The sequence below is a fragment of the Melanotaenia boesemani genome, chromosome 5 (assembly GCF_017639745.1).
Source record: "Melanotaenia boesemani isolate fMelBoe1 chromosome 5, fMelBoe1.pri, whole genome shotgun sequence".
NCBI lineage: Eukaryota > Metazoa > Chordata > Actinopteri > Atheriniformes > Melanotaeniidae > Melanotaenia > Melanotaenia boesemani.
The window spans coordinates 23,096,989-23,123,061 of NC_055686.1; the positions used below are offsets into that span (position 1 = coordinate 23,096,989).

At 37.2% G+C, this 26,073-nt stretch overlaps 2 protein-coding genes across 2 annotated transcripts; both read left to right on the forward strand.

The window, feature by feature from the left end:
* The first annotated feature begins 2,708 nt into the window (after nt 1-2,708).
* Nucleotides 2,709-7,176, forward strand: LOC121640675 (thialysine N-epsilon-acetyltransferase-like). The gene is made up of 6 exons (XM_041986493.1): nt 2,709-2,890; nt 3,157-3,208; nt 3,490-3,573; nt 5,900-6,001; nt 6,094-6,134; nt 6,304-7,176. Exons 1-6 carry the CDS (start codon nt 2,828-2,830, stop codon nt 6,469-6,471), a joined length of 510 nt encoding a protein of 169 aa, XP_041842427.1. The 5' UTR covers nt 2,709-2,827; the 3' UTR covers nt 6,472-7,176.
* Nucleotides 7,177-11,943: 4,767 nt separating this feature from the next.
* tnfsf12 (TNF superfamily member 12) lies at nt 11,944-21,051 on the forward strand. Its single transcript, XM_041986117.1, has 6 exons — nt 11,944-12,707; nt 14,001-14,079; nt 15,799-15,855; nt 16,002-16,025; nt 16,118-16,245; nt 19,989-21,051. Exons 1-6 carry the CDS (start codon nt 12,534-12,536, stop codon nt 20,247-20,249), a joined length of 723 nt encoding a protein of 240 aa, XP_041842051.1. The 5' UTR covers nt 11,944-12,533; the 3' UTR covers nt 20,250-21,051.
* The last annotated feature ends 5,022 nt before the right edge of the window (nt 21,052-26,073 follow it).

The following is a 26,073-nucleotide window of genomic DNA, read 5'->3' on the forward strand; positions in this document are numbered from 1 at the left end:
TAAACAATAAGCCCCAACATTTTTTACCTGTCTTTTATGCCCTCTAGAGGCTGCAGTAGTTATTACATGCTAACAGAAGGATGCTGGGTTGAACTTTCAATCCTGACACTTTATTCCTTCTGTTTCTCTTTGTTTTTAGAGTAGTTGATTAAACATAAAACTCAAACCTTACTTTTTCTTCCTTTTGTTTTGCCTCTGTTGAATCGTTCCCACATCAAACGATGTTATCAAAACATTGTAAACCTAATAAAGCTGGTATTCCTAAAGCCTCCAAGAAGATGAATCTACAGGATGGATGCAGGAGGCTGAGAAACACCAGTCACAACTATCAGTCAATAACTCTCCAAACAGCTGAATTTTAGCCCTTTTTCAGGGATGTGTCATAGTTTTGGCGTGGATCTTTTAGTTCATTCGAGGAGATCCTCCCCCGAGTCACCTCCTTCCAGGAGGGGGCGCTCTCTGTTCAGTAGCAGCGTAGACATATAAGTATATAGTAGGAAGTATATGAGTGGAAGACGACACTGAAGTTTGCTTCCGATTCATAACTTCCGAGTAGTGTAAAGGGCGATTCCACAGATTTTTTGGGGGAACCTCAACCACATCAGACCAGATCCTGATAAAAACAGAAAAAAAAAAAAAAAAACAAAACAAACAAACAAACAACAACAAAAAAAAAAAAAAAAACAACCAAACAAACAAACAAAATAAAAAAAACTACAGTACTTAGATTCTTCAAGTCTGGACTGAAACATCCTACACAATGTGCAGATTCATTAAAAACAGTTTCTGATTCGTAAAACCTTTATTCTGGATTTGTGATAAAGGTTAATCTTATAGGATGCAGCAGAAACTTTGCCCAACTGATGCATTTTGCCTTTCTAGCTGCCTTTTAATATAGAAACTAAAGAAAAACATTAAAAACATTTCAAACTAAACTACTATACAGGCTTTTCTACATAAGACGCAAGTTATGTAAAAATAAATACTGGTTATGTCTGAACTGAATCATAATACACACATACAATGTTTAAAAAGAAAGAAAGATATAAGTATGTGACCTGCAAAACCTTAGTTTTTCTTTTTTAAAACAATGTTTACAGAAGGCCCTGTTACCTCTTTTCAAGCTTTATTTGCACGATGAGCTCCTGTCTCTCACTATAAAAGAAAAATAGACCTAAGTATTTTTATTTCATGTTTATTATTTTGTTTTATGCTTGTTATACTGTATATTCTCTCTGTAGTTGTAGTGGCCAACCTCTGCAACAGCCTGTGTCTTGCACCTTCTTTCTTCCAGAGCCTGTTGCCTGTATTATACCAAACATGTATCAATTCAGATTCCTTATTCCACACTGGATCAAGCATATTTATATAGAGAGGTTTTTGTCAGTACATCATTCTCATTAGCCTTTGAAAATTTATTTCTGCCATCTTACTTATCTTTGCATTAATGTGTTCCATTATTTCACACCCTGCTCTTCCTCTCCTGCTCAGTCCTGACCTAACATGTCCGAATCAGACCCTCCTCATCCTACCTTAGTAATAGTTTCTTTTGTATACATGTGCATATATAAATTAGATGCTCCCAGCTGTTTTACCTATACTAAGTGTTGTAGCCCTTTTATTTTTATTATAGGGATTATCATGTATTTGCTATAATAAAATGATCCTGTTGGTCCAAGTTTGTTTCTGTGTCCTTAATTCATTACCAGGAAAAAGTCATTGCCCTTGTTCGTCCTTGTTGTTAAAATCAATTTCTATACATTTGCATTAAGTTTTATTTACAATTCTTAGTTTACCGGTTGTCCTCTAAAAAACAGCACATTTAAGATGAACTTGATCCTATTCCTGAAGATCATGGGGAAGACTTCAGGAGACAGGTGAAGAAATTCTGACAGATCTTGTCCAGCTGCGCTTCATCATCAAAGATGATGAGTACCCACCTTTCCTCAAATGTATGATGAGGTCTCTCCTCACCTGAACAAACAATAGAAATTGAAAGAAAAAGAAAAGATCATATTTTGATAAATTCCAGCTCTGGTAAGAGGCATGGGACATCCTGGTGAGTTTGCCAGTAAAATGAAAATGTTCCCTTGAACCTTAGAATGGAACAATTCAATAAATACTGGAGGAAATGGGAAGGTTATACTGGACATGGGGGCACTGTATCATGTAATAGTTAATATGTATAACTTGATGTTAATAAGGAACAGTGTATTTTGACAGAAAGATGGAAGTAGACATGTAGGTGCTTGATGTTATACTCCTTTAATGTTAATTGACTCTTCATATAATAGACTCAGAAAATCTGTTAAAACCCGTACTATTAACTGGACAAGTGACACAATTTTGACACTGTGGAGCGAGCTCCTTATTTTTGCAAAGGAAGAAAAGAAGGAACGAGAAATAAACAAAAAATAAAAAGGAGCTGTTGTGCCAGTAAACCTTGCCTTGAATCATTAAAAAATGCACAAAATGAGCCTAATTTGCATTTTCACAAATAGAATAAAGGTTTCCCAAATCAGAAACTGTATTTTAATGATTGAAATATCCTTAACAATTTGCACAATCTAGATTTGAAAAGTCTATGTATTGTAGTTCTTTATCATGACTAGGCCTAATTTGGTCTATGTTCCCCCAAAAATAAATAAATAAATAAATAAAAAATAAGTGGAATCGCCCTTTAGTGACATGGCGAATCGGAAGCAAACTTCAGCGTCGTGGAAGAGAAGTTGTGTTTCAGGTTTAAGCTAAGTCAGGCTCAGTCCTCTCAGGCGAACCCGTCCGCCCGTCCGAGCAGCATCACTTCATCTCATCAAATCCACCAGACATGGACTTCACCATCAGAGCAGCAAGCTTGGAGGATTGCAAGGACATCGCGCGGATGATCAGGGTGAGCAGACACGTGCGCACGTGCAGACCAGCTGCGTCTGACTCGACAGTAATTGTGCCTGTTAGGACTCGGGATTACATCACGAGATCGATTCATAAATATTACGTTGCTGTAAATTAATTATGGGATGATTTTTTGGATCAGCTCTTTATTTTAAAGCACACAAAGGCTGACTCCGACATGTTTAACGTAGAAGGAAATGCGTTGTTAAAAAGTCAAATGATGACAACTGACTAAAATTATTCCTATCTATTATTTTCCCCCAGGAACTTGCAGAATTCGAGAAAGTGGACGAGCATGTGAAAGTCACACAGAGAGGTAGCGTTTGTAAACCTTAACATTTAGTTCTTCTTTGCCTTAAAAAGAGAGGATGGCATCAAGATGAACAGCTCGATAACATGAAGTCAGCTGCAACAAATAGTTGGAATTATGACTTATTCATGGCTTAATTATGTTGAATGTTGAGATATTTTTAACAGTACCACAATATGTAAGTTGTAACAATATGTAAATTCGTACAATGTCACTAAACATGATGAAGTTGGGACACTTTCACCTACATTCTCCCACTTTTAAGCTTCTTTCTTATTTATTTTCAGACTTGGAGCAAGATGGATTTTCCAAAAATCCGTTCTTTCATGGGATCATCGCTGAGGTGCCAGAACAGCTCAGAACCAAAGAAGGTGAGGAAGATCATCACCAAGTTTTCCAAAACCAGAAGTGAATCAATGTGTGCGTATATGGGGTATAAAAGATACCCAACATCATCCACGGCGCCACACCGGGGCTAGGGGGTGCTACAGCCCCGTGATAAATCTGTGTAGCCCCATTAAGCCCCCCCAAGAAATTAGATTATAAAAAATATAATTATGAATTTATATATAATATTATAATAAAGGAATGTATTAGTTTAAAAACAGTTTGCGGAGATTCTCCGCTTGCATGTTTCTTCTGTGCACTATTGTTCTATAATCATCCATACTGTGATGAGCCAGTTCATTTTACGCTCTTCTTCGTGTGTGCCTAATTAACAGGTACGGAGTGTTGCACTTCTCGCTGTGGCTTTGGTGTTATTATCTCCATTTTTTACCATGTTGTGGTCCGAATCATTAGATACAAATTGTTTGCACTTCTCGTTGCGCCTGCACTGTGTAGTATGTTAAATTTATCTCGCAATCAGTTTAATTTCTTAAGTTATGTTGTGATCCGAGGCAATAAAAGCAATGCATAGTTGATTTCATTAATTATGCATGTAGAATAAATGCGTTTGTTGCATTCTGTATGTGTTGCTTGTTTATCACATGGTCGCTGTCTGGTGCTGAATCTTGCACCTTTCCACGTGAAAACATTTTTGCCGTTGCTTTGTGGCTCGTTGTAGGCCTGGTTATTTTGCTGAATGTTCTTTGGCTAATTCAGTTAAATTGCTGTGTATCTTAGCCACTTTTATTGAAAAAATCGATAACCTATGTATAAAGTTACCTAAGTCATGGAAATCTGTTATTTTCTTAGCACCCCCACGTATTGGTCAAGTCCCTCATTAGCACCAGGAGAAAAAAAATCCTGGCGCCGTGCCTGCCCAACATGATGGAGCAAATTACCACCAGTAACACTTTTGTTGCTCTGCACATTCTGTGACACCAGTTTGCTATTATTAAGCACACACTGGTGGAGAGCTAATCCTCCTCTGCTGAGCCAGTCCCGCCTGTTTAGGAACAAGATAAGAGAATTAATATGGACTGTCCTTATTATTATTACCAAAATGTAGCTTGTGCTAATTTTTCTGTTGAGATGGAAGCGTCCATGTTCAAAACACTAAATAAAGCATCGTGCAGACATTAGTTTAACTTGAATAATGAAATGCCTGCACTACCTGCGATGCTGTCATTATTATTTAAGTTATTATTTTAAATATTTCTTAAAAATAAGCCTATTATCAGGCTAGCTACACTTAAACCCCCCCCACCATCCCCTCTCCTCCCCTCATCCTCTGTGAACAGACTACGTAAAATTCCAATCATTAAAGTTTAGGCTGCTAGTATTTGCTTCCTAATACGCATGTAACAGGAGAAAACTAAGGAGCATCTTCATTGGCAAGCTCAGAGAAATAGCTTTGGACTGATCTTAGTTATGTAAACAAAAACAGCTTCTAACGGAATTGCTTCTTCCAAGTTATGTTTGCATTTCAGGATTTTTGTAATATTTATACGAAAAAAAATCTTTAGCCATCACCAAAATACTAAACTTATTACTGAGTCTTGATTTTTTTTTTTTTTTAATACTCAGCATTATGGTGGAATCAGAAGTAATATGAGACCAAACAGGAGTCCATAAATCAATGAGTTAATGGCAGTGTGCATTAGTTCTGTTGTCTTATGTAACAGCACGCTACTGATATGCCTGCTCTCCCTTATACACCTCTTACATAATCAAGTCAATGCACTGTTTTTCCTTAGTGCAGTAATGAGGTCGTTAACAAATGCTCTGCTGCCCAGCTGGGTCTTTTCCTTCCATGACATGGGCATATTTCCATTTAGTCACTATTCACTGTCTTTAGACATCTGACTCCTTACAAAGGAGTGTCTGTATAGATATGTGTGTTAACTAACCCTGAACTCTGACAACATGGCACATTGGTCAACACACAAAATACATAAATAAACATTTACATGGGAAGATACCAACTTGATTTTGGTATCAATAGCTGATAGTTTTCAAAACAACTTCTGTCTTGTTGAGAGTGCTAGAAAGTGATGGCACAACGCACAAGGACAAAAAAAATTTTTTTAAATTAATTAAATACCCTCAAAATCTTTAGTAGGTATGTTTTCAGTTGCTTTTGATATTTTCATTGTTATTGCACAGCTTACGAAACAGCATACACTTCTCTGTGTGTGGAATAGAAAGAGATGTTTGATTTCTTTTAAATGCTTAAGCTAACATGATGTGCAGAGTCTTAAATCTAGCATTACAGTGCATTTAACCTTTCTCTTTTTTCCATTTTACTTTTAGGCCATACAAAGATAGGCTATGCACTTTACTTTTATTCCTACAGCTCGTGGAAGGGCAGGTCTGTTTACATGGAGGACTTGTATGTGATGCCAGAGTTCCGAGGTATAGTACGTGTAATGAACAGTAGGCATGTTATTATCTATGCAGCTGCACTGGCAGGTAATCTGTAGTTATGTACTGTATTTCTCTTACAGGGAAGGGCATTGGTAAAGCACTTATGAGCAAGGTAGCACAGGTGAGTAACATCAAAGCATTGTTCATCTGTGACAGGTGAGAAATGTAGTGTAGCTCAGCACTTTGCTTCTGTGTCTTTAAGATGTAGATTTTCTTCTTTTGAATGAATTTCTGTGTTTTGTGTCAGCACAAGCACTCGTGTACATCTCCCTCCTTTTGGTGTATTGCAGCTGGGCCTAGCAGCTGGCTGCAACCAGTTCAACTTTACTGTTCTGGAGTGGAATAAATCATCTCTAGACTTCTACCTCAGCCAAGGCTGCTTCGATGTTACCGCTTCTATGGGCTATCACTGCATGCGGTGTGAAGGAGAGGCATTAGAGCACCTAGCACAGCCTTAGTCCAACACTGAGCCAATGACCTGACAGGGCAGGGACAGAGCATCTCTCATTGGCCCCTTTCCAAAACTTAAATGCTGGTTTTAACATCATGCAACCTTTAGACCTCTTGGTTTTAATTTTCAGGTAAAGATAAAGCCATCCTACTTATATCGTTCTCAAAATGTTTGCATAATTTTCAAATAAATATTTTATATTTAAATATTTTTTTAACATGATCAAACCTAAGTAAAATGGCCTTTTGTCACCCCCCTCTGGAAGTAAGAGCAACTACACTATCACTGCTAATAGTTGCATGTGTTAAAACAACCATCACTGTCAACCACTTTCCTTTTAATCTGGACCATTGTAAACTTTGTATGCTTCCTAGTATTTCTTCCATCAGTTCTGTTGTGGTCCTGGTAGCAGATGTTTGCACCATCCCTCTTGTCATAGTTTCTTCCATCTTCAGGTCTGGAAAACCAATAATTTCTCTTTGTCAAAATAAGTTATGTAATTCTGAAGTGGGAAGTCAGGACTGGAAATACATCTGCACGTTCTATATGAAAAAAGGGAGGTGGGGAAAGGCATTGTTTGCTTTTTTACTTTTCTTTATTTTTCTTCACTCACCTAAGAACTCAATAGAACAAAGAAGGCCAATATTTTCTTTTTTTCATAAGGAAGTATTTAGTGTTTACATTCCTGCCTTCTTGAAGGAAAATAAGAGAGAGAAAAAAAAAAAAACATTACCAGGTATTGTCTTTTAAATGTTTGGTGGGGTTACAGTTACTCAGTTTCCAGTCAGGTTTCCTGCAAAATAATGAGATTACTGGAAATTGTTAGACTTAATCAGCAGTGCTTGTACTTCTGGAAAGTTGATCTAAACAAAGATGTGACCTCTTACACATTCATTGCCATTCTCATTGATGAACAAGTGCAGCTGTTTCTTATATTAATCAGTGCTGTGATAAAATACTGTGGTTGTAGTATGATCAAGAAGTTAAATCAGTACAGGAAAGCCCATTTTTATTGTTTTTTCCAAACAGTATGCCACTTTGACAAGAGAATTAGCAGGTTCATGCTAACCCGGGTAATGTTGGCTAACATCATCAGCAACTTTTTTAAATTCATGACAGAACAGAATCTAAACTAATCTTTAATTCCTAACCTTTGTGTAGTTTGGTTCTCACTCTGTAGATGTTTAAGTCCCAAGTGTGGATTTTCCTGACTTAACATTAAATGCAAAGTCATTGCCTGTGTAAGCTAGTTATCAAAGCATGCTAAAATGTTTAGCTTAGAGAAGATAAATTATTGTACCTATTACTCACACTTCCACATTTCTGATAGGTAAAAATGTAAAAACAGACACAAACTAAGACATGAACTTCCACTAAGTTTAAATATGACAGTTTTTTGTCCACTCATATTTACTTAGATGGGTTTTTTTTCTTTGTTTTTTGAAGGGCCAGTTTCAGCTCAATGCACTTAAAAAGGCTCTTTGTTCTACTCTGGAAATGTAATCTGACAACCATATTCATTCTCTAATTTAATGCTTACTTTATGAATGGAGACATTTGACAATCAGTGATAAAGGTTTTTATGTGGTGTGGTGTATATATAGCAAGAAAAGACCACTATGGTCTCTCTATGGTAATCATTTTGTCTAATACCACAGAAACATTGTGGACACCTAGAGGGAAGATTTGTGCTATCTATAGGTACAAAAACATACATTATGTTCTAAGATTGAAATAATTAAAACATAAGATTTCTTACAAAACCATAGTTGATATATTGCATTTCTGACAGAAGAACCTCCTAAATGTTACACAGTGGATCTGCAAGCAGTCAAACATGCAGTTTAAGTATTGGAATGGGGCCTGTGCAATACACTCTTTAAACTATTATATTGAAAACACACATACATTTTATTGTTTTTTTGAGACTGGGTTGTTGATTTTGTGATTATATGGTTAAGACAGCCCAACTTGCTCAACGTGTGAACTTGTGTGTGTAGTGGATTTTTAGAGAAACTCTTGACATTGTAATAACAATAAAGGTCAGAATTAATAAATATACAAAATTATTATTGTTTTTATTATTATTCGAATTATTATTATTAGTTTATAATTGTTTTGTTACAGATTCAACTTGTGCATTGAAAAACCAAGATACAAATTTCACCATATGACTGTTAAAAAATAATTTACTGTATCGTTCCCCTTTAAAATGTCTTGTAAACTATGACAACAGCAACCAAAGAGAGGGTTACCCCCATCCACTGTTTTTGTTTGTTTGTTTGTTTGTTTTGTTTTGTTTTTTTCTTTAACAGATGGAACTACAGAAAATCTGCTGTCAAGCACAGTGTTGGTATTTGCACTGTTTATATGACCTATATGGTGTTTTTGTGATGAAAATGTGCACTGAAGGAACCAGTTGGACCTAAAACCTAAAACCTCCATGCAGCCAAAATTGTGGAAAAATAACAGTCCTGAAGCAGGCTTGATGTATAACTTTCAACATGTCTTGCTAAAGTGAAGGTGACATGATCATGGTCTGCGTCTCTGTTTAATGGCCAGTCTCTATCTTTTTGTACCATTTCCCAGAGTTTAATGAAAACAGTGTGGTTATATGATTTAGCTTATTTTCTTTTTCTCTAAACAAGGTCAAACCGCTCACCCTTCTTTGTAACTTTTGCATTTGGCATTTGTGTTATACTTCATTTGCAAGATAATTCACTTAAAAGTGTATTTATTTTTCCCTATCTTTGGGACATCTCACTCCTCGATGCAGGGAAATGCATTTCACATGGCTGCCTCTAACATCAGTAGTGTCCAATGGTGCATAAGGAGATACTTATATCTGCACTTGTCTGCTGCTACACACCAGGAAGTGAAACCAAATGCCATAAATCATGAAAATTGTAACTGTGTTTGCAACTTGGCTTCATCAAACTATTTTAGAATCAAAGTTCAGCTCTGGTTCTTGTCAAATCCAACTGCAATAAATCTCTGAGGTGCATAAAAAACCAACAGCAAGAACAATATTGTTTATTCAAATTTCAATGTCTTGGATGTGTCTGTGTTTACTGCACTGTATTGTGTGTGACTGTGAGTACACGTAGATGAGACACTCATGTTGATGTATTTTCCTAGGTGTTTGGAATTGACGTCCGTGTGTGTTACCTAGTGTCCCAAATAAGTTCATATTGACATGTTATCTTAGGTGGAGATGTAGTCTCAGTGTTTTGTGGAGCCACTGACCTTTTTCTGCCATGAGAAGCATAATTTTGATGTATTCACTTTTATAATTTAGCATCTGTGTCTACTGAAAATAAAGGTGATTGAAAACCTTGTGAATCCTAAAATCAACTCTTTGGTAACACTGTGCCATTTCAGCTGAGTTTTTAAGACCTTTGTGGGGGTCAAAATAAATTCCCTCACCTCACAAAGGAGCATTAAAATCTGCCTAATTTGAAACATGTAAAATCACCAAAAATGGATTCACAAGTTTTTTTTTACTTTAGCCAAAACTGTGATGGTTTTGGACAGAAAATTTGTTCGGGAACTTGCATGAACACCAGATGTTGGCTTTACTGATGAATCGAGGCCTCCCTGTGGTCCATCAGTCTTGAAGTCATTAAATGTGTTTTACCATCTTAATGTATTTGGCTTCTCTGCTGTGTGATCAGAGTAATAAAATCTGTCATATTACTGCTTAAAGTGATGTGTGAGTGAACAGCAATCATAGTTTGTTCTGTGTGTAAGTTTATCCATGAGAAAGGCGTTAGCTATTTATATTAGACATGTACAGAGGGCGCACTAACACCACCTGTCTAACATAACAGTGGAATTTTTTTTTGCTCATACAGAGCCTAAATATAGCCTACAGCAGAAGCGAGACTTGGCAAAGAAAAGGAGAAGAAATATTAGAATTTACTGATCAAGTACAGCATAGTTTTAATCATTATCTGTGTCGAAAAAAAATCATTATAGGATGTCTATCACATAAATGTTACTAAAAACAACATTCTTCAGTACACTAAAGTCATCTTAACTGAGAATATAGATTGAGATTTGAACATTTTTACACATAACTGTACAAAAATAACATGTAATACATAGAATTAAGTACAGAAACAGAAAGAGGGATAAAAATAAACTAAAGCTAATGACAGTAATCCCAAGTATAATTGTAACGTGTTGCTCCTGCTTATATTTTCTTGCTTATAGTCTCCATGTTTCAAAGCCTCTTTTGACATTTAAGTGACCTTTAAATTCTGACTGATGCAGCTATTCTACAACTCCCCATTTATTCTCTCTGAGCCATTCTCTGTTTTTTTTAATGGTTTGTGAATGTTCATTATCTTGTTGAAAAGTTAATACAATGCAGAATTCACACTGAGGTCCCCGAAGCATTAAGCAACCCCTATCCATCAGACCAAAACTGCTCTAAGATTCTTTACATTCCTCCCATGCAGGTTAATAGTGAATTATAGTTATAATTATAGATGGATGCACTTAAATCAAACAGTTGCATGATTTATGTGTCAACTCCTTTTCTGTGGGAATTCTGTATTTTTTCTTTTTTTTCTTTAAATGATTAAAATGATAGTAAAATAGTTTATTGCAATTTAGCAGATTTTTTTTTAGCATACCTAACATTTTTGAGGCATTGTGGATGAGAAGTTTACTTGTCAAAATAGTTTGAGAAAAACAAGGCATAACATTTTCAGGGAATGTACATTTTACATGCCGGCTCTTCCAGAGTAGTTTTAATTCATCCTTGATGTATTTTTTAAACTATATTGTAAACAAACTTGTAATCATACATTCAAAGATCCACTTTAACAAAACCTTAACAGATATTTTCAAGGCAGTGGCTCTGCATGGACATCACTGGATTTGTAATGAGCTCTTCTCTTCTTTGCACCCAATTCTTGCTGAATGATGACAATAGCTATAAAAGTATATTTTGATTTGTCACAAAATCAGATTGCAGCTGTCACAATGATTTTTCTGCTCATGGAAAACCTGAACAAATATGACTTCAACACCTATTTTTGGCAGGTGATCCATGATAATGATGTTTTACTCTTTTAAAATTGCCATTATTGCCCATACTGCCTGCTAAATAGGCCTGAAAGAAGAATATAGTAGCCTACTTAATTTAGTACTTATTGGTCACAATAAGGTAAGTCTGGCTTGGAATGAGAAAGTAACTTTATTTTGGGGCTACTTCCTGTTAAAACTTGCTTTTAAGAGCATTTATTAAGCTTCTAAGGCGCTATTCTGTTTCATTTAATACTTTTTACTTTTAAATAAGTTTAATCCGCTTGTGTTATTACTGGTTTGTAATTTATGTCATGTGTAGAATCTCCTGGATTTGCCTGTTGAGCGCAGTTGAATTAAAATCACACAGAGCAGTCTATACAGCCACCGTGTGGTTACGCACGGTAGCCCACCCGTGCACACATGAACGGCACCTACAGCTATCGAGGACATGCCAGTTGATGAAAGTCTTTTGACAGGCGGCGGAAGCTCCGGTGCGTCTCGCGTGCTTTCTTTGTGCGCATCTCCTTGGTTTCTCCACAGCTGGTGCCAGCGAGCCAGTGCTCGCAAACTTCACCCCCAGCAGGATATATATATATGTGTGTGTGTGTGTGTGATTTTACTTTCATGTGTGCTCAGTCTTTCTAATAGACTGACCCCCAGTGCGCCGTTTAAAGGGAAGACAAGAGAGCTGAGTCAACGAATCGCAAGGAGAAGGATGCAACAGTTGATGTGGGCAAGTTACACTTTCCTTATATTTAGAGTCGGTCTGCACACACGGAGGATTGAGGCTATGATCTGTGGGGACAAAGGGTATGATATTTGGTTGCTTTAAGCCGTCTGTGAGATCAAATCATACAGTGGATCTGCTACCCTTAAACGCAATCACAGGCTGTCTTCTAGCGCGTTTGGTTCGCCAAAATGGACATTTGGACTGAAATTAATTTGAGGCGACTTCGCGCTCTGCTGAAATGGAGTTAAAGTGCAAATTTCGAGTGGTCTGCGGCGGTGAGTAGCAGTGGAGTGTGCAACAACATGCATCGGATTCTGCAGAGGAGGAGAATGCGCAAGCTGCGAGTCTTCTGGGCTTCTCTGGCCCTGGTGGCTCTGTCTCTGGCCGCATGCAGCGCGCTGTTTACGGCGTGGACCTGGAGACAGACGCGGGACCTCTCTCAGTCCTTTAAGGTCCTGCAAGATCGACTTGAGCAGGTTTGTAGCACACTTACAAACCATTCAAGTCTGCAAACACCGCCTCTGTGAATAGCATGCATATTTGTACAACAATAATATTTACTTGTCTGCAACTTTGACATACATTCAAGTGTTATGCAACTTCTTTTGTGACTGCGGTTACGGGAATCTTTGAGGGGGGCCAATTGCAATTCCACACTTCTTCACCCCTTCCTTCTCTCGCCCATTTTCACGTACTCAGTTCTATTGCACTATTTTCTGTTTATTAGTAATAAGTACTGTGAGGCTGTGCGATGTTGCTGCATATTTCTCTCTCTCTCTCTCTCTCTCTCTCTCTCTCTCTCTCTCTCTCTCTCTCTGTCTCCCCCTGCAATATTTAATTACCCTGGTGCCAGTTGCGCTCCAGCTTTATCTCAATTTACTGGAAAGCCTCAACTATTTGGCTGTTGAGGCTTCGTGCCCCCACTGACTGCACTGAGGCTTGAGACGTTACAAAGTGCAGCAAGTGTAAATCATTTGCAGCCCCTATGAACACTCCACTCCTCAAGCGCATGTCAGGATGAACTTATATCTTAGTTAAACTTGCAGAAAACAGTCAATTTAAAGACAAAAAAAGTAGTGAAGTACTTTTTAAACTTCTTGCTCTTACTGCAAAAGTTAGACTTGAAAAAGGTTTCACCAAGTTGGAAACTGGATTTAAGGTCAGAGTTTTTACAAAACCTGGTTACACTAAATTTGAGATCAGTGGGACAGGTAGGCTGTGTATCAAGTTGACAAAACTGCACACACACTCTCTCTTTCTCGCAATCACAAATAAATATCGGACACGTGGAGTGTTGATGCTGGAGCATTTCCCAAGAGGCCCCATCCTGTCCATTTGACTTTTTGCCAACTCCTGATGAGAGCCAGTGAGTGAATGTCTGGAGAGCCGAGTGCAACTCTTTCTCACTACATTTCTACAGTAGCTGTAAATTTAAACATATTTTCCCCCCGAGCAACTTCTCCTCACGCTCAATGAAGGCCTCATTTGATCCTGCAGAAACTTTGCTGGCTTGATAAAAATAATTTCTTAAAGACAGATGAGGAATGTAAAGGATTGAAAACATGCATTAGGTGTCGCAACGACTCACTGAGGAAGTGGGAGATCTAAAACTAGTATGGCAGCAGGGGCATGATACTGGAGAAGCTGAGCCTGCTCGTGTAACTGGCTGGCTGGAAAAGGTCCTTCTGCGACTGCGTGGGCTCTCTGCCAGAGAAAAGAAATTAACAGGGTATTTGTTAATCTTGTGGTTTTTCTTTGCTTCTCAACAGGTCAATACGCAGAGGAAAGCTATTGTTCAGCTCATTCTGGAGAAAAGAGAGCTGCTGCTGGAACGAGTGAAGAGAGATGGTATTGCAAATGAAAAGCTTGCCCCAGCTGCATTTTCTTGACTTCTTCACAACCAACATAAAGAAGTTTTTAACTTTTAGCTGCTTGGGTCACCACATGCCCAACATACTCACCAAACGCACTGCTGTTTTTTTGGAGAAAGACATTTAACACAAATGCTGGCTGATCTTGGTCCACATGCCACTTTGGTCAGGTCTAGTGAGCCACAGCCACTACCCACTGCTAAAAGTTGACACAGGAAAAAGTAGGCAGCTGGATGACTGTCTTAGAAATTACAGGTCCGACCAGGACAGCCTCAAAGCCAAGAAAACCAGCTGGCATTGCTGCACGCTTTTGGGCAACGAAATAGATTCTTTTTTTTTCCCTGCCTTGAGCACACGACTGACACAGCTATGATTTGTTGTGAAAGCAGTGATATTTGATGACCTATCATTGCTGTATTTATAGCCATTGCTTGCATCACAATCATGAGACTGCTTGATTTTTCACATTTGGTAAGAGAGTGAAACTTCAGGCGGTTTCATCTTGGATATGAGCAAGTGAGACGAGAATTTAGATAGTAGCATGTTTTGTTAGAATTTCTCCTCTACTGAGATCCGCTATATGCATACTGCATGCTTTTTTTTCTAAAGTCACTGATATCCTGTTTTGTTTTGCCAAAACACAAGAAACCAGTGTTCAGAAATTCATGGATATCAGTGGAAAAGAAAAAACCCAAACAGCATTCCAGTTTGTGGAAAGTTGAACGCAGCAGTCCAGCATTTCAGCAGGACACTGCTGTTATGTTCTCTACTCATGAATGACAGCTCAAGTCAGGAAAAACCTGGCCAGCCTGAGGGCTTTATGTTTGCCCATTGCAAATCAAAACTCAAATCAAAAAAATTCACCCACCTGTGAATTATTTTAAGCATGGACTTAATATTCCTCAATGATGGCAACAGTCTGGTGGTTGGCTGCTCCATCCTGAAACATAAAGTATGCATTTCACAGCTCATGCAAAGACCATTCAGATTGTATCAGCATTTGAAAACTCTCCCCTCAGGCCGGATCACAAGGCTGAAATAAAGCTTTAGTGAGTAACAAGAACAGCCGTTCTTCAGCTCTGGCCTTCCAATGCTGTGTTTTATTTATTGTATTTGTCTGAGAAGGGGTTGTAACAGTTGCTTCACTCTGTTCTTAATTGCCTGTTTTGGGTCAGAGAGAAGCCAAAGACCTTTTTGACTCTCTTTTTCCAGCACTTCATTTTTCTTATTTAGCCTTCTAGCCCTTCAGTTTTGTCTCTGAATGCCTCTCTTTTATGCTTTCTTCCTCACTTTTCCCCTGTCCATCTTGTTTTCTTTTGCCCCCACTCACAGTTCACTACATTCACAAACCTCTTTGTCCTTGTCCTTCTGTCCTTGCTCTTTATTCTGTGTGTTTTAGATGACTGCGACCAGCTAAGCACTAAAATTATCCCTCACAGGAAAAAAAAAAAAAAGAGACACATGCTTTTGACTGAAAATTACAGTTTGAGGAAATATATTAAAGCACGTGAAAGGAAATCCGTTGCCCATCTGCTAACAAAGTTAAAACCAGCCAGGTTGAACCAAAATGGCAGCAAATTAACACACCATGTTATTAAACTGATACAAATGGAAATGATTGTTTTATCAAAAAAAGCCACAGACATTTTTTTCTTTGCATTGGAAGTCATATTCTGCCTGTCTTTGCATTCTGAAGGGGGGACGGCTCGAGTGAGGAATGGAAATGGAAGGAAAGCGGCGTCTCATTTTGAGAGTAAGTGGCTTGGCAGATCCCTTATAGCCGTCTCATGTAGCATCTGCTGAAGTGTTCTCAATCATATGCCCCTATAAGATTGCACTCATAAAATCTTAATTGACTTTCCCTTTCTGTCTCTTTTGTTGTTTCTTTCTTTCCACCAGTAACCAAAGTCTCCTCTCAGCAAGGTAAGAGTCATTACAATAAAGGTTAGAAGATAATCTTGCAATCTTTTTGGCCATATGATGAATAACCAGGGTTATGTATGTGTGTTTTATAGTAGGAGAAGGTGGTGTGATAAAAGGCTGGGAGGAGAGGACATTGAATATGAGTAAAGCAGTAAGGTACAATAAGGAGCAAGGTACCTTCACTGTAGAGAGGGCGGGCGTCTATTTTCTGTTCTGCCAGGTAAGTTTCTGCTGGATGCAGCAGTTTGAAAACAGAGTTATACAATTAATTCCACAAATGTTAGCTTACTCTTCTTTAAAGCAGTGACAATAATACTACAGTTTTAACTATCAAACAAACTGATTTATAGTAACAAACTGCAGAGAATTATCCTCTATCTTTATCTTTCCTCTCAGCTCTGGGAAGTGTTTTAGACTCTGAACAGGCTCTTGCAGCTTGTGGTAGTTTAGCTTTTAGCTGTAAAAGTCCTTCAGTCTGCATGTTGAGATTGAACAATGTTTAAATAAAAATCAATAAAGCAAATAACTTTTTACTGCTTTTAGGTTTGAAATCCCATATATTAAAACTTGAAATAAACATAATTGATTTCCTGTTTGTGAGACTGGTGTGGCTTTAACAGTTCACATGCTAGCTGTGAGCTCCACAGTAAGCATGCTAAATGTTCTCAGGGAAACAAATGGATTGAATTGCTTTTGTAGTTTTCCATAAGAACCCTACAGCTTAAAAAAAAGTAAATCACAGTTTTTGTTACTTAAATTTCTTAAAGTATGTCTGAAATAAAACATACAAGTTAGCCAGATTATAAATGCCTTTCTATTCTAAATAATGGGTAACTAACACAATTAGCAAAAATTAGCTCAACTCAGCTTGACTTTATTTTTATAACACCTAGGGTGGCAGATTCTTGGGACCACTAGGCTGGCATTTTGGGAATAAAGTGCTCTACTGGAGTTACACCACTCACAAAAAGTTAGGGTTATTTAATTTTTTTGTGAATAGAATAGGACCAAGAACAGAGCCATGTGGAACACCATAACTAACTCTGGTATGTTTAGTGGGCATATTATATAATCTTATTATACAGCTATGACTTTTACCAGTCTGAAGCCCTTCCCTTGATCCCATTAAGTCTTTGTAATAAGATATTCTGGCCAACAGTGCAAGCACAGACAAACAACTGTTATCAGAGACAATGACAAGGTCCTATGTATCTTTATTTAATGCAGTTTTAATGCTAATGGTGGAAATTGAATCTATACTGATTTTGCAAATGGGTTATTAGTTTTTTTCAAAACAACTAGTGATAAAAGGAAGGTTAGATATTCGGCTGTAATTCGCTAGAACATTGGGAGCTTTTGGTACCAAGTTGATGAAGACAGATCAATCTGGCTGAGTACAGAGGTGTTAATAAGAGGTAGAGCTTCTTTAAATAGTCTAGCTGAGATGGAGTCTAAAGCTTACTTATGCTCTATGATAATTACACATACGGACAGAACCTTCTGTCCGTCTTCTGCATCTTTTATGTGTGTATTTTAGCAAACTGAGCAGTAGCAGAGGTGGTATTGCGTAGTATAGCTCATGTGCAACCAGCAAAAGGAACAAAGAAGTAGAATCCATGATGCATTTAATAGCTGCTCAGACCACTGTCATCTACTACGCTGCCTCTTTTTATGTCTCTTTCTGGGAAAGTGTATAATTTCTTACAATTATCTTATTATCTTCTCCAGCGTTGCCATTTTTGCTATTGAGACGTTGGGACTCAGATGTGAACTCTGCACTGCCCTCTAGTGGATGTATTGACTAATAACTACACTGACATAAAAAGGACAAGTGGGAGTATATGGGCAGCAACGTTTGACATAGTTTGGAGCGGATATACTTAATTACGTCCTTAAAGGGAACATAAATGAAGCCTAACAGGCATATTGATGACTTAGATGTATTGATTGACATTGATTCAGCAAGATAAATCAAAACAGTTTAAACAATTCCTTTTATTCATTGTTTAAGATTTATCAAGCAGTTGTTGAACAAAAATGATTCTTTTAGTGAAAAAGTCCATAGAACCATTACAGCTAATAACTGAGGGGATACTGTTTAATAGCACTCTGATTCTTCCTTAACTTGGCCGAAGTCCTGAATAGAAGCTTAAGGCTGTTTTAATTTTTCTCAATTAGTTGTTTATAGTATGTGGTTCTAGCTTCACACAAGGTTCATTAATATGCTATAAAGCAATCTTTCCATGCCAAGAAACATTCGTCACTTTTATTTGACCAATATTTCTGTAAAGTTTCCCCTGTGATTGTTTCAAGGTGCACAGCAGTGATTTATACCAAGGACAGTGTTAAACTGAGTCACCACTTTTTTTTTTTTTTGTATTAAGCTGATTGTAGAGAGCTTCATTCAGTGTAGACAAAGAAAATGAAGGCTATACTGAGACTGTCAGAGTTAGAATCAAGATGAATACTAAAATTACCAACTAAAAAGACTTTGTGATTGAAACTAATTCAGAGAAAAAGTCAGATAAAAAGAGAAATCAGATTTAACCTCTGTTTAAGGATGAGGTGGACAATAATGCAAAAAGCAGAAGTGGATTTAGTATTTTCCAGTGTGGGGGAGAGAGATTAAGTTCAAGGCATTCCAGAGACTTCTATCTGTTTTTTACTGTCATATTTACACGAATTCTTGAAGTGTAGTAGGCCTGTATTTGCTATGGTTGTAACTCGTTCTCAGTGCTGCAGGCTATATGAAAGTTGAAGTGAGTAAAGCGTTTGGATTCATTCCTGATGCAACCAGGTTTTTGTTACAATAGTTCCATATTATGATCAATGATATAGTGTAATAGCAAATATTTGGAGGAAAAATATATTATGCTTAAGAGTAATTGTCTTATTTATAATTATAAATATTTACACTAACATGGTCATGAGAAGATTGTTGACTAAGATGCCTTACAGGGTATCAAATGGTGGTTATGACAGCAATATAGAAAGCTTCAAATATAGGATAAGAGGAATCAAGTTTATTAAACTGTCAACATTCCCAGTCCTTAAAAATGGATTTACTTAAAAGATAAGGAGGAGGGTGTTTCTGAGGAACAAGTGTTTGAAGTAGTCACATGGGTAGGTCTGCACAAAGTGGTGTATATGTGCAATCAGTGTCAATTTCTCTTTTTTAGAAAAAAGAAAAAAAAGAGAACTAATGATTCCAGAAGAGATTAACATTGTCAATAAAATGCAGAGTTATGGGTTCTACAGGTGGACTACAGCCATGTGTGGAGCCAAAAAAGTCTGCCATAAAGACCAACACCGCAGCCTACCATAGGAACGGAGCCAGAGATAAAAACAGATTTCCCGGACAGCTGCATGCAGAAAGCTGAGGAGTTGGACAAAATCAGATTTAGTCCGCTCAGACGGCTTTAAGAGCTGTGTCACTTCTCCCAACATGAACCATAACTTAAAACGGTTGACTGAAGTTGATACATCAATGGTTTCCAATTAGCTGCATACATATTGTGTCATTTCTGAGAGTAAGATATATATTTTAATTAACTGTTATTAAGGGCAGCTCTTTCTTTACATTGGGGTTCCTGCCTTTCATGGTCATTTCAGTTTCTTTAGCTAGATCGATAAGTGGATTTCTGTGTTTAAAGTGCAGCAGATAGGCTCGCTGCAGCTCAGGGCATCTGTTTCTGCAGTTTCTGCAAGTTTGTGGTTGAGTCAGCAAACTAGTCATCCCCCCAAATGTTGGGCCACTGCAACGGCTGTGATACAGCAGTGCATGAAATACATTATTTCTTTCTTTGTAATAATGTACTAGACTAACAGCATGGCTTTTTCATGTCGGAAGGAGAAGATTCCACTCAGTATCTGAGTGTGTGTATATATACATATATATACTTATTTATATAAGACAAAAGACTTCTTTTGAGGAGATGCACATCATCCTTTCTGCTCTTTCAGGTGCTGTTCAATGAGAAACAGTCTCAGTATGTGAAGCTGGATGTGGTGACCAGCGACCCGAGGCTCCAGAAGCTGCAGTGCATGGAGGGCTATGGAACAACCCCGTCTGCAGGCCCACACTCTTTCCATTTCGTGAAGTCCTGCCAGGTATCTGGCCTCCTGCGACTGGACAAAGGCACGACGCTGAGTGCCATCACAGGCCATTCCTTCAGTCTCCATCCTGTAGCCAATCATGTCTTCAGCATCTTTAAAATCAACTGAAACTCAGTGTTCATCTGATCTTTGTTGACAACTACTCTGAAGTTCAACTGACATAACATGTTTTGTGCGGATGGTGGATATAGTGAGGATTTTTCTTCGTGGCTAAACTCTAATAAGCCATCGAATATTGCTACATATTGTTTCCCATTTTTTTCCACCTATGTTTGTTCATCAAAAGATAAACTGGACATTTATGGAGGCTGTTGTGGATTTTTTTCTGGACTGGCTGTTTTGGAATGCAGCGTTGGATTAAAACCAAGGCCGATAGAGAACAAAATTCCTTGATGAATTTCTGCTGAGAGAACAGATGTGATGGAAACTGCTTTGTAGATTAAAAAAGAAAAGTCCTTGGATTTCCATTTTAGACTTTGTGTCATGCAATAAACTGTGCCTACACTTTCTTTTTAAGGCTGATAGTTAAGCTGTGCATGCACCTTCCACTTCCACAGCTGAGAGCATGTCTGAGTGCCTCAACACTTTAAAAAGTTCAGTTTTTTTTTTTCCCAGAGATATTAAGTAATGCTGCATCTCTAAGTGTATAAAATTAATGAATCATTCTGTTTATACTGATTTTATAATCTTGAATTTACAATGTTTCTGTGTTAATTTAGCTTTTTTCTTTAAATATTTTGTATGAGTCACATTTTACAGAACATGCGTCAAGATGTGAGCTGCCAAAGAAAGGGGAATATTTTGAATTACATGGATGTGAATTTGTTCTCTTTTTAAAGGTCAAATGATTGTAAAGTTTAAAAGTCAAGGTGCAAGGTATTATTAGCAAAACATAAAGCTTTAAATTTAACTCTGTCTGCATTTTCTGTTCCTCATCTGCTTAATGATGCAATGACTACCACTATCATGCATTTTTATAAAGAGTCAGATAATTGTTTATTGTTCAAAGTAGTACTGGAGAGTCCCTGATACAGCTAAAGCACACAAGAAGAAGCTGACCTTAATTTCTTTTCTTTGTTTTTAAATCAGGCTAGTAAGTTCAAACACATATACATTAGCAGGGTAATAAATTGAGCTTGTCAGAAAGATGATAGCATTTAGCTTAAAACATCTCTCTGCCTTAAGTTTGATTTTTACTTTCTGGTTAAATCTATGTAGTAGTCTACATTAAAACCTGACATTCATTTTCCTATCATTTAATGCATGTCACGACAACAAAGATTCTAAAAACTACATGCGGTCTGCTTGGAAGCAATACATCATTTAAACTTTACTAGCAACATGTTTTAATGTCATAACTGAAGATAGATCTGCAGAAATTCATTGCCAAGGAGGTTGAGAATTGAAGCAAAGTATACAAAAAGACTAATCTGCCATCAAAAAGGGTCAACTTAAACAACATCCAGATATTATGTCTGTATTATTAACATGATATTGATGTTGCAGTGTTTAATATCATCAAAACACACATAAAGTATTATCACACAACCAGATTACTTGTGGCAACTTGTGTAGGCTCTGTGTACAGCAATTTCAATCAAGCTGAAGTACAGCTTTAGAAAGCCATTAGCATGGCTATCACTCGCTAACTTTTAAGCTTTTTAATTTGATCATGGGAGCTCCCATGTATCGCAGTTGAAAAACAGAAAAAACGTATTTATGTTCAACTTCAAAAGGGGATGTCAGTGCTGGATCTGCTTTAGTTATGTGCCAAATTTAAAGTAGCATACTCTTTAATTAAAGACTATCTGTGATTGTTTTCTTGCTTTTGTGCAAATTTGCTGAGATGAGATAGTGTTAAAAAGTTGTTTAAAAAAAAAGAAAAGAAAGAAAATAGTACCAGAAAGCATTGTTAATGTTGTCACTGTTAGTGCACTTAGATGTTCTTATTAGAGTGTGGCTGTATCCTATTTTTTGGGGGGGTTTTTTGCCTTTCATGGCTTGACATATTTATATTTTTAACAAATTTATCAAATCCTGGTACAAAGAATTTGTTCTTATGTTCTGTAATTGCATGGAGGTGTTTCAGGTTACATGTGAACATTGTAAGAAAATAACTACAGAGTTCTGATAATGCAGGCTTTAACTGAAAAACAATGAAATGGTGGACACTGAGACATATCCATATGTCCACTTTAGAAAGCCAGATTTTTTTTTTCCGCTACTTTTACATGTTTTTGAAACTGAAAGTTTTTCTGTGTTCGTCCGTGCTGCTGCCTTCTGTAGTATCCCCTGTTATAACACAGTGTGTATTTCTAGCTGTGGGACTCAGCGCTCCCACTCTTGTTTATAAGTAGTTTTGTGGCCGGACCGCATTGGTTTCTCCTCAGCACTTTACTGCGGCGATTGTTGTGTTCTTAATTGGAGCCAAGCATTCATGTTTCCAATGGAAAAAATATCATTTTTTTCTTTTCTTTTTTAAAAAAATGTAAACATTATAATGAATCTATATCTGCTCTATTTCCTCATCACTTTCCTCTTTACTTTTTCTTCTCAGTAAGCCCTCAGCCCCCATATCAACATCCATGTGCACGTCATATTTCTTGCACCAATCAGAACAAACATATATACACACACACACACACACCAGAAACCATCTACATTTTCTCTTCCTGAATTTTAACCTGAACTACATAGTGTAGCAAAAAAATGTCTTATCCTTCTTTCACCTCCCCCCCCCCACTTCCCACACACACACGCACACACACACACACACACACCTCCTTACATTGAAAAACCTTGTGAAGTCTTTTGAAACATTTGTGTTATGATGACAAATGCGATGCCTTAACTCTCTCATCATAAATGTTAAATAAACCTTTCTTACCATTTTTAAAAAGCTCTATTTGAAGCTTTTTGTTGGTTTGTTTTTATGAAAAGACAAGAGAAAATAAAGGTTATGGTGAGCAGGCAACATCGAGCATTAAACGCTAAAAATGTGATACATCTAGTGCGAGTGCGGTTCAACACTTAATTTCTAATGAGTTAAATGATAAACGTGTTAGAAGTCATTCATACTGTTAAACTGACAGACTGTGTGTTTTATCTTCTTTTAGTGTAATGTTTTGGTTTTACAACCTATTTTGGTTCACCTATGAGTTTATCTATATCTATTCCATTATTCAAATGTACCCTGTGTACATCATTTGATGACCACTAAATTACCAGACAGGCAAAGTTAATGTTAGTGAATGAACTGTAATGAACACATTCTGTTCTTTGCTATGTGAGCTCAAACAATTGATATGACAGTAAAAATGTCCATAGTCTTTGTATTTCATTTGAATGCTTACATCATAGCATAAGCTCAGTGTTGGCTAAGTTCAAGTAAGAACTTCAAAAGGATATATTCCTCATTATCTGGAGAAAAAGAAAGTTTTATGTATTGTTACTGGGGAAAATGTGACAATGTACTGTTAAGCAGACACTCAATGTGCTGGAAGTTTACAGAATAGATGGATCACATTAGACCCACAGTTTATTTTTTCATTGCCTGCTCTGTCCACAAAATGTTATAACAGCCATCTCCCACTTGATTTGCATCAAGGTCCTGAGGGAACTGTGGTATCCCAATTCCAGTGCTGTTCTTGAGTGCAAGCATACTTCAACAATGTCCTTGCATAAAAATATACAGCTGGAAATTACTATAATAAGTCCATTTTAAGTACATTCTCCATTTAGAAATACCTGCTGCATGGTATTTAATGTAAGACTATTCAACTACAAAGCATCATTCACGTCGCTCTAAATGTGAGCCTCATGAGCGTTGATATGATCTTTAGACATTGTAACTGTGAATTAAAACACCAGTGATAACAGTAACAGTTACAGCAGGATGACTCTTGACCATAAATCACTAACCATCTGTTCTTCAAGCTTGTTGCTCACGTGGTTGTGATAATGCCTCTGAGGAGGAGACGCTGAATCAGTGTGATTTTTTGCATAGCTTCTCACATCAATAACTTCCTTTTTTTATGCAGCATCCCCCGCCACCATCACCACAGAATGATTAAGCAAATGTGAGTCTCTGGAGATGACTCTTTGATTCGTCAGATAAGTAAATAAGTTTTATTTACTTACTTTGAAACTTGTAAAACATTCTGTTGGTGACAGATTGATAAATTAAAAGCATACCTCTGTCCTAAAGGCACATTTAGTAGTAATAAAAGCCCTGCTTCACCACCTTTATTAGCTCCCAGGGTTCGATTTATATTTTAAGTTGACATTTCAGCTTGAATATAGAGCAGGCTCCTCTGTCTGCATCCAGTGCCCAGTAACCTTTTAGAAAAAGAAGTTTTTAGGACTGGGAGGAATCTCTGTGTGCACGGGACAAGGCCAAGGTCAAAAGTGGACGCTCGTGATTTTCAGGGACTCAGGCAGCACATTACAAACAGGCATGATTCTACTGCAAATCCTTTCATGGGTTCAAGAATATTTCCAAAAATAACTGTCTGTGAACAGTTCACCATGTAACTTAGAAATGCGGGTTAGAGCTCTATCAAAAAGCCGTATATGAACATAATCCAGAAACACTCTCATCTTTTTTGCCCAAAGCTAATTTAAAATGGTCTGAGGCAAAGTGGAAAACTATTCTGCCTTGGTCAGATGAATCAGAATTTTAAATTCTTTTTAGAAACCATGGATGCTGTGTCCTGCAGACTAGAGAGAAGAAGGACCATTTAGTTTGTTTTTAGTGCACAGTAGGCATCCATCACAACAGCATGGTTTGCACGAGTCTGGATGCTAAACTGGCCTTCCTGCAGTTCAGACCTTTCACCAACAGAAAATATTTGGCTAATGTACATTAAATAATGCTCAAACCAGTGTTTCTGCAGAACATTATGATATAATAGTGAATCAAAGCTTAATTTTTAAAAAATATCTCATTACTTTATGATTTGATGCAAACAGACAGGTGTGTGAACTGTTATGTGGATGTGAGGTCAAAGTTCCTGTCCACTAAATTCTAGTATGTTTATCTTTGAGTCAATTTACATTCATAGGAGAAAGACATGCAGACAAACTTAACACATAATATCTCAAGTGAGTCATGATTGGTTGAGCATTCTCAGAATTTTGTGAAAGGGATGTAAGGATGCATGTCTCTGTGGAAAATGTAGCATAAACTGAAAACCAATTAGGTTTGACTAAAACATTTTGCTTGGTATGTGATATATCTAAAAGCTGAGAAATAATGAATACAACCATTACTACTCTATGTTTTATGATGCGAGTGTTGACGGGTAGATTTGTATCACATCGGAAAAAACAAGCAGTACTGTTTACTAACTGCAATTAATAATCACATTTAATCATTATTGTTTGCCAACTGTTAACTGAACCCTTTCTTGCTGTTTATTTACATACATTTCCCACAATGAAGGTGAGACCTTTACACACTAAACATGCTAGCTAGCATTAGCCTTCCTGTTCTTGCTTACTAACTGGATGCTAATGGGGTAAAAATGGTGCTAGAGGTCAAATTGTGTGATAAACTTTCTTAATAAATGTATATTTTATTCATTTGTAAATAATAGTTGACTTGGCTATTGTAAATATCATTAAATTATAAAATGCCTTTTGGAAAGTTAAGAATTTTGATATAGACTTGTGGCATATGTCTGAATGATCTTACCTGTTTTATGTATGTTTTTTTACATTGGTGGAGTTCTGATGCTGGACCCCTGGAATGTGGTCCATGTTGACTGACCAAAGAAGAAGGCAGTAAAGTCCTTTATTGTGTTTCTACAACTGTATTTACGTCCAGGGGCTCTAAAGATAACGGTGTCCTGTAAAAACAGTCCTGATCACAATCTTTAATGACTAGCTGTGTCTCTCACAGATGTTCACTATCTCATCAATACATTATTTT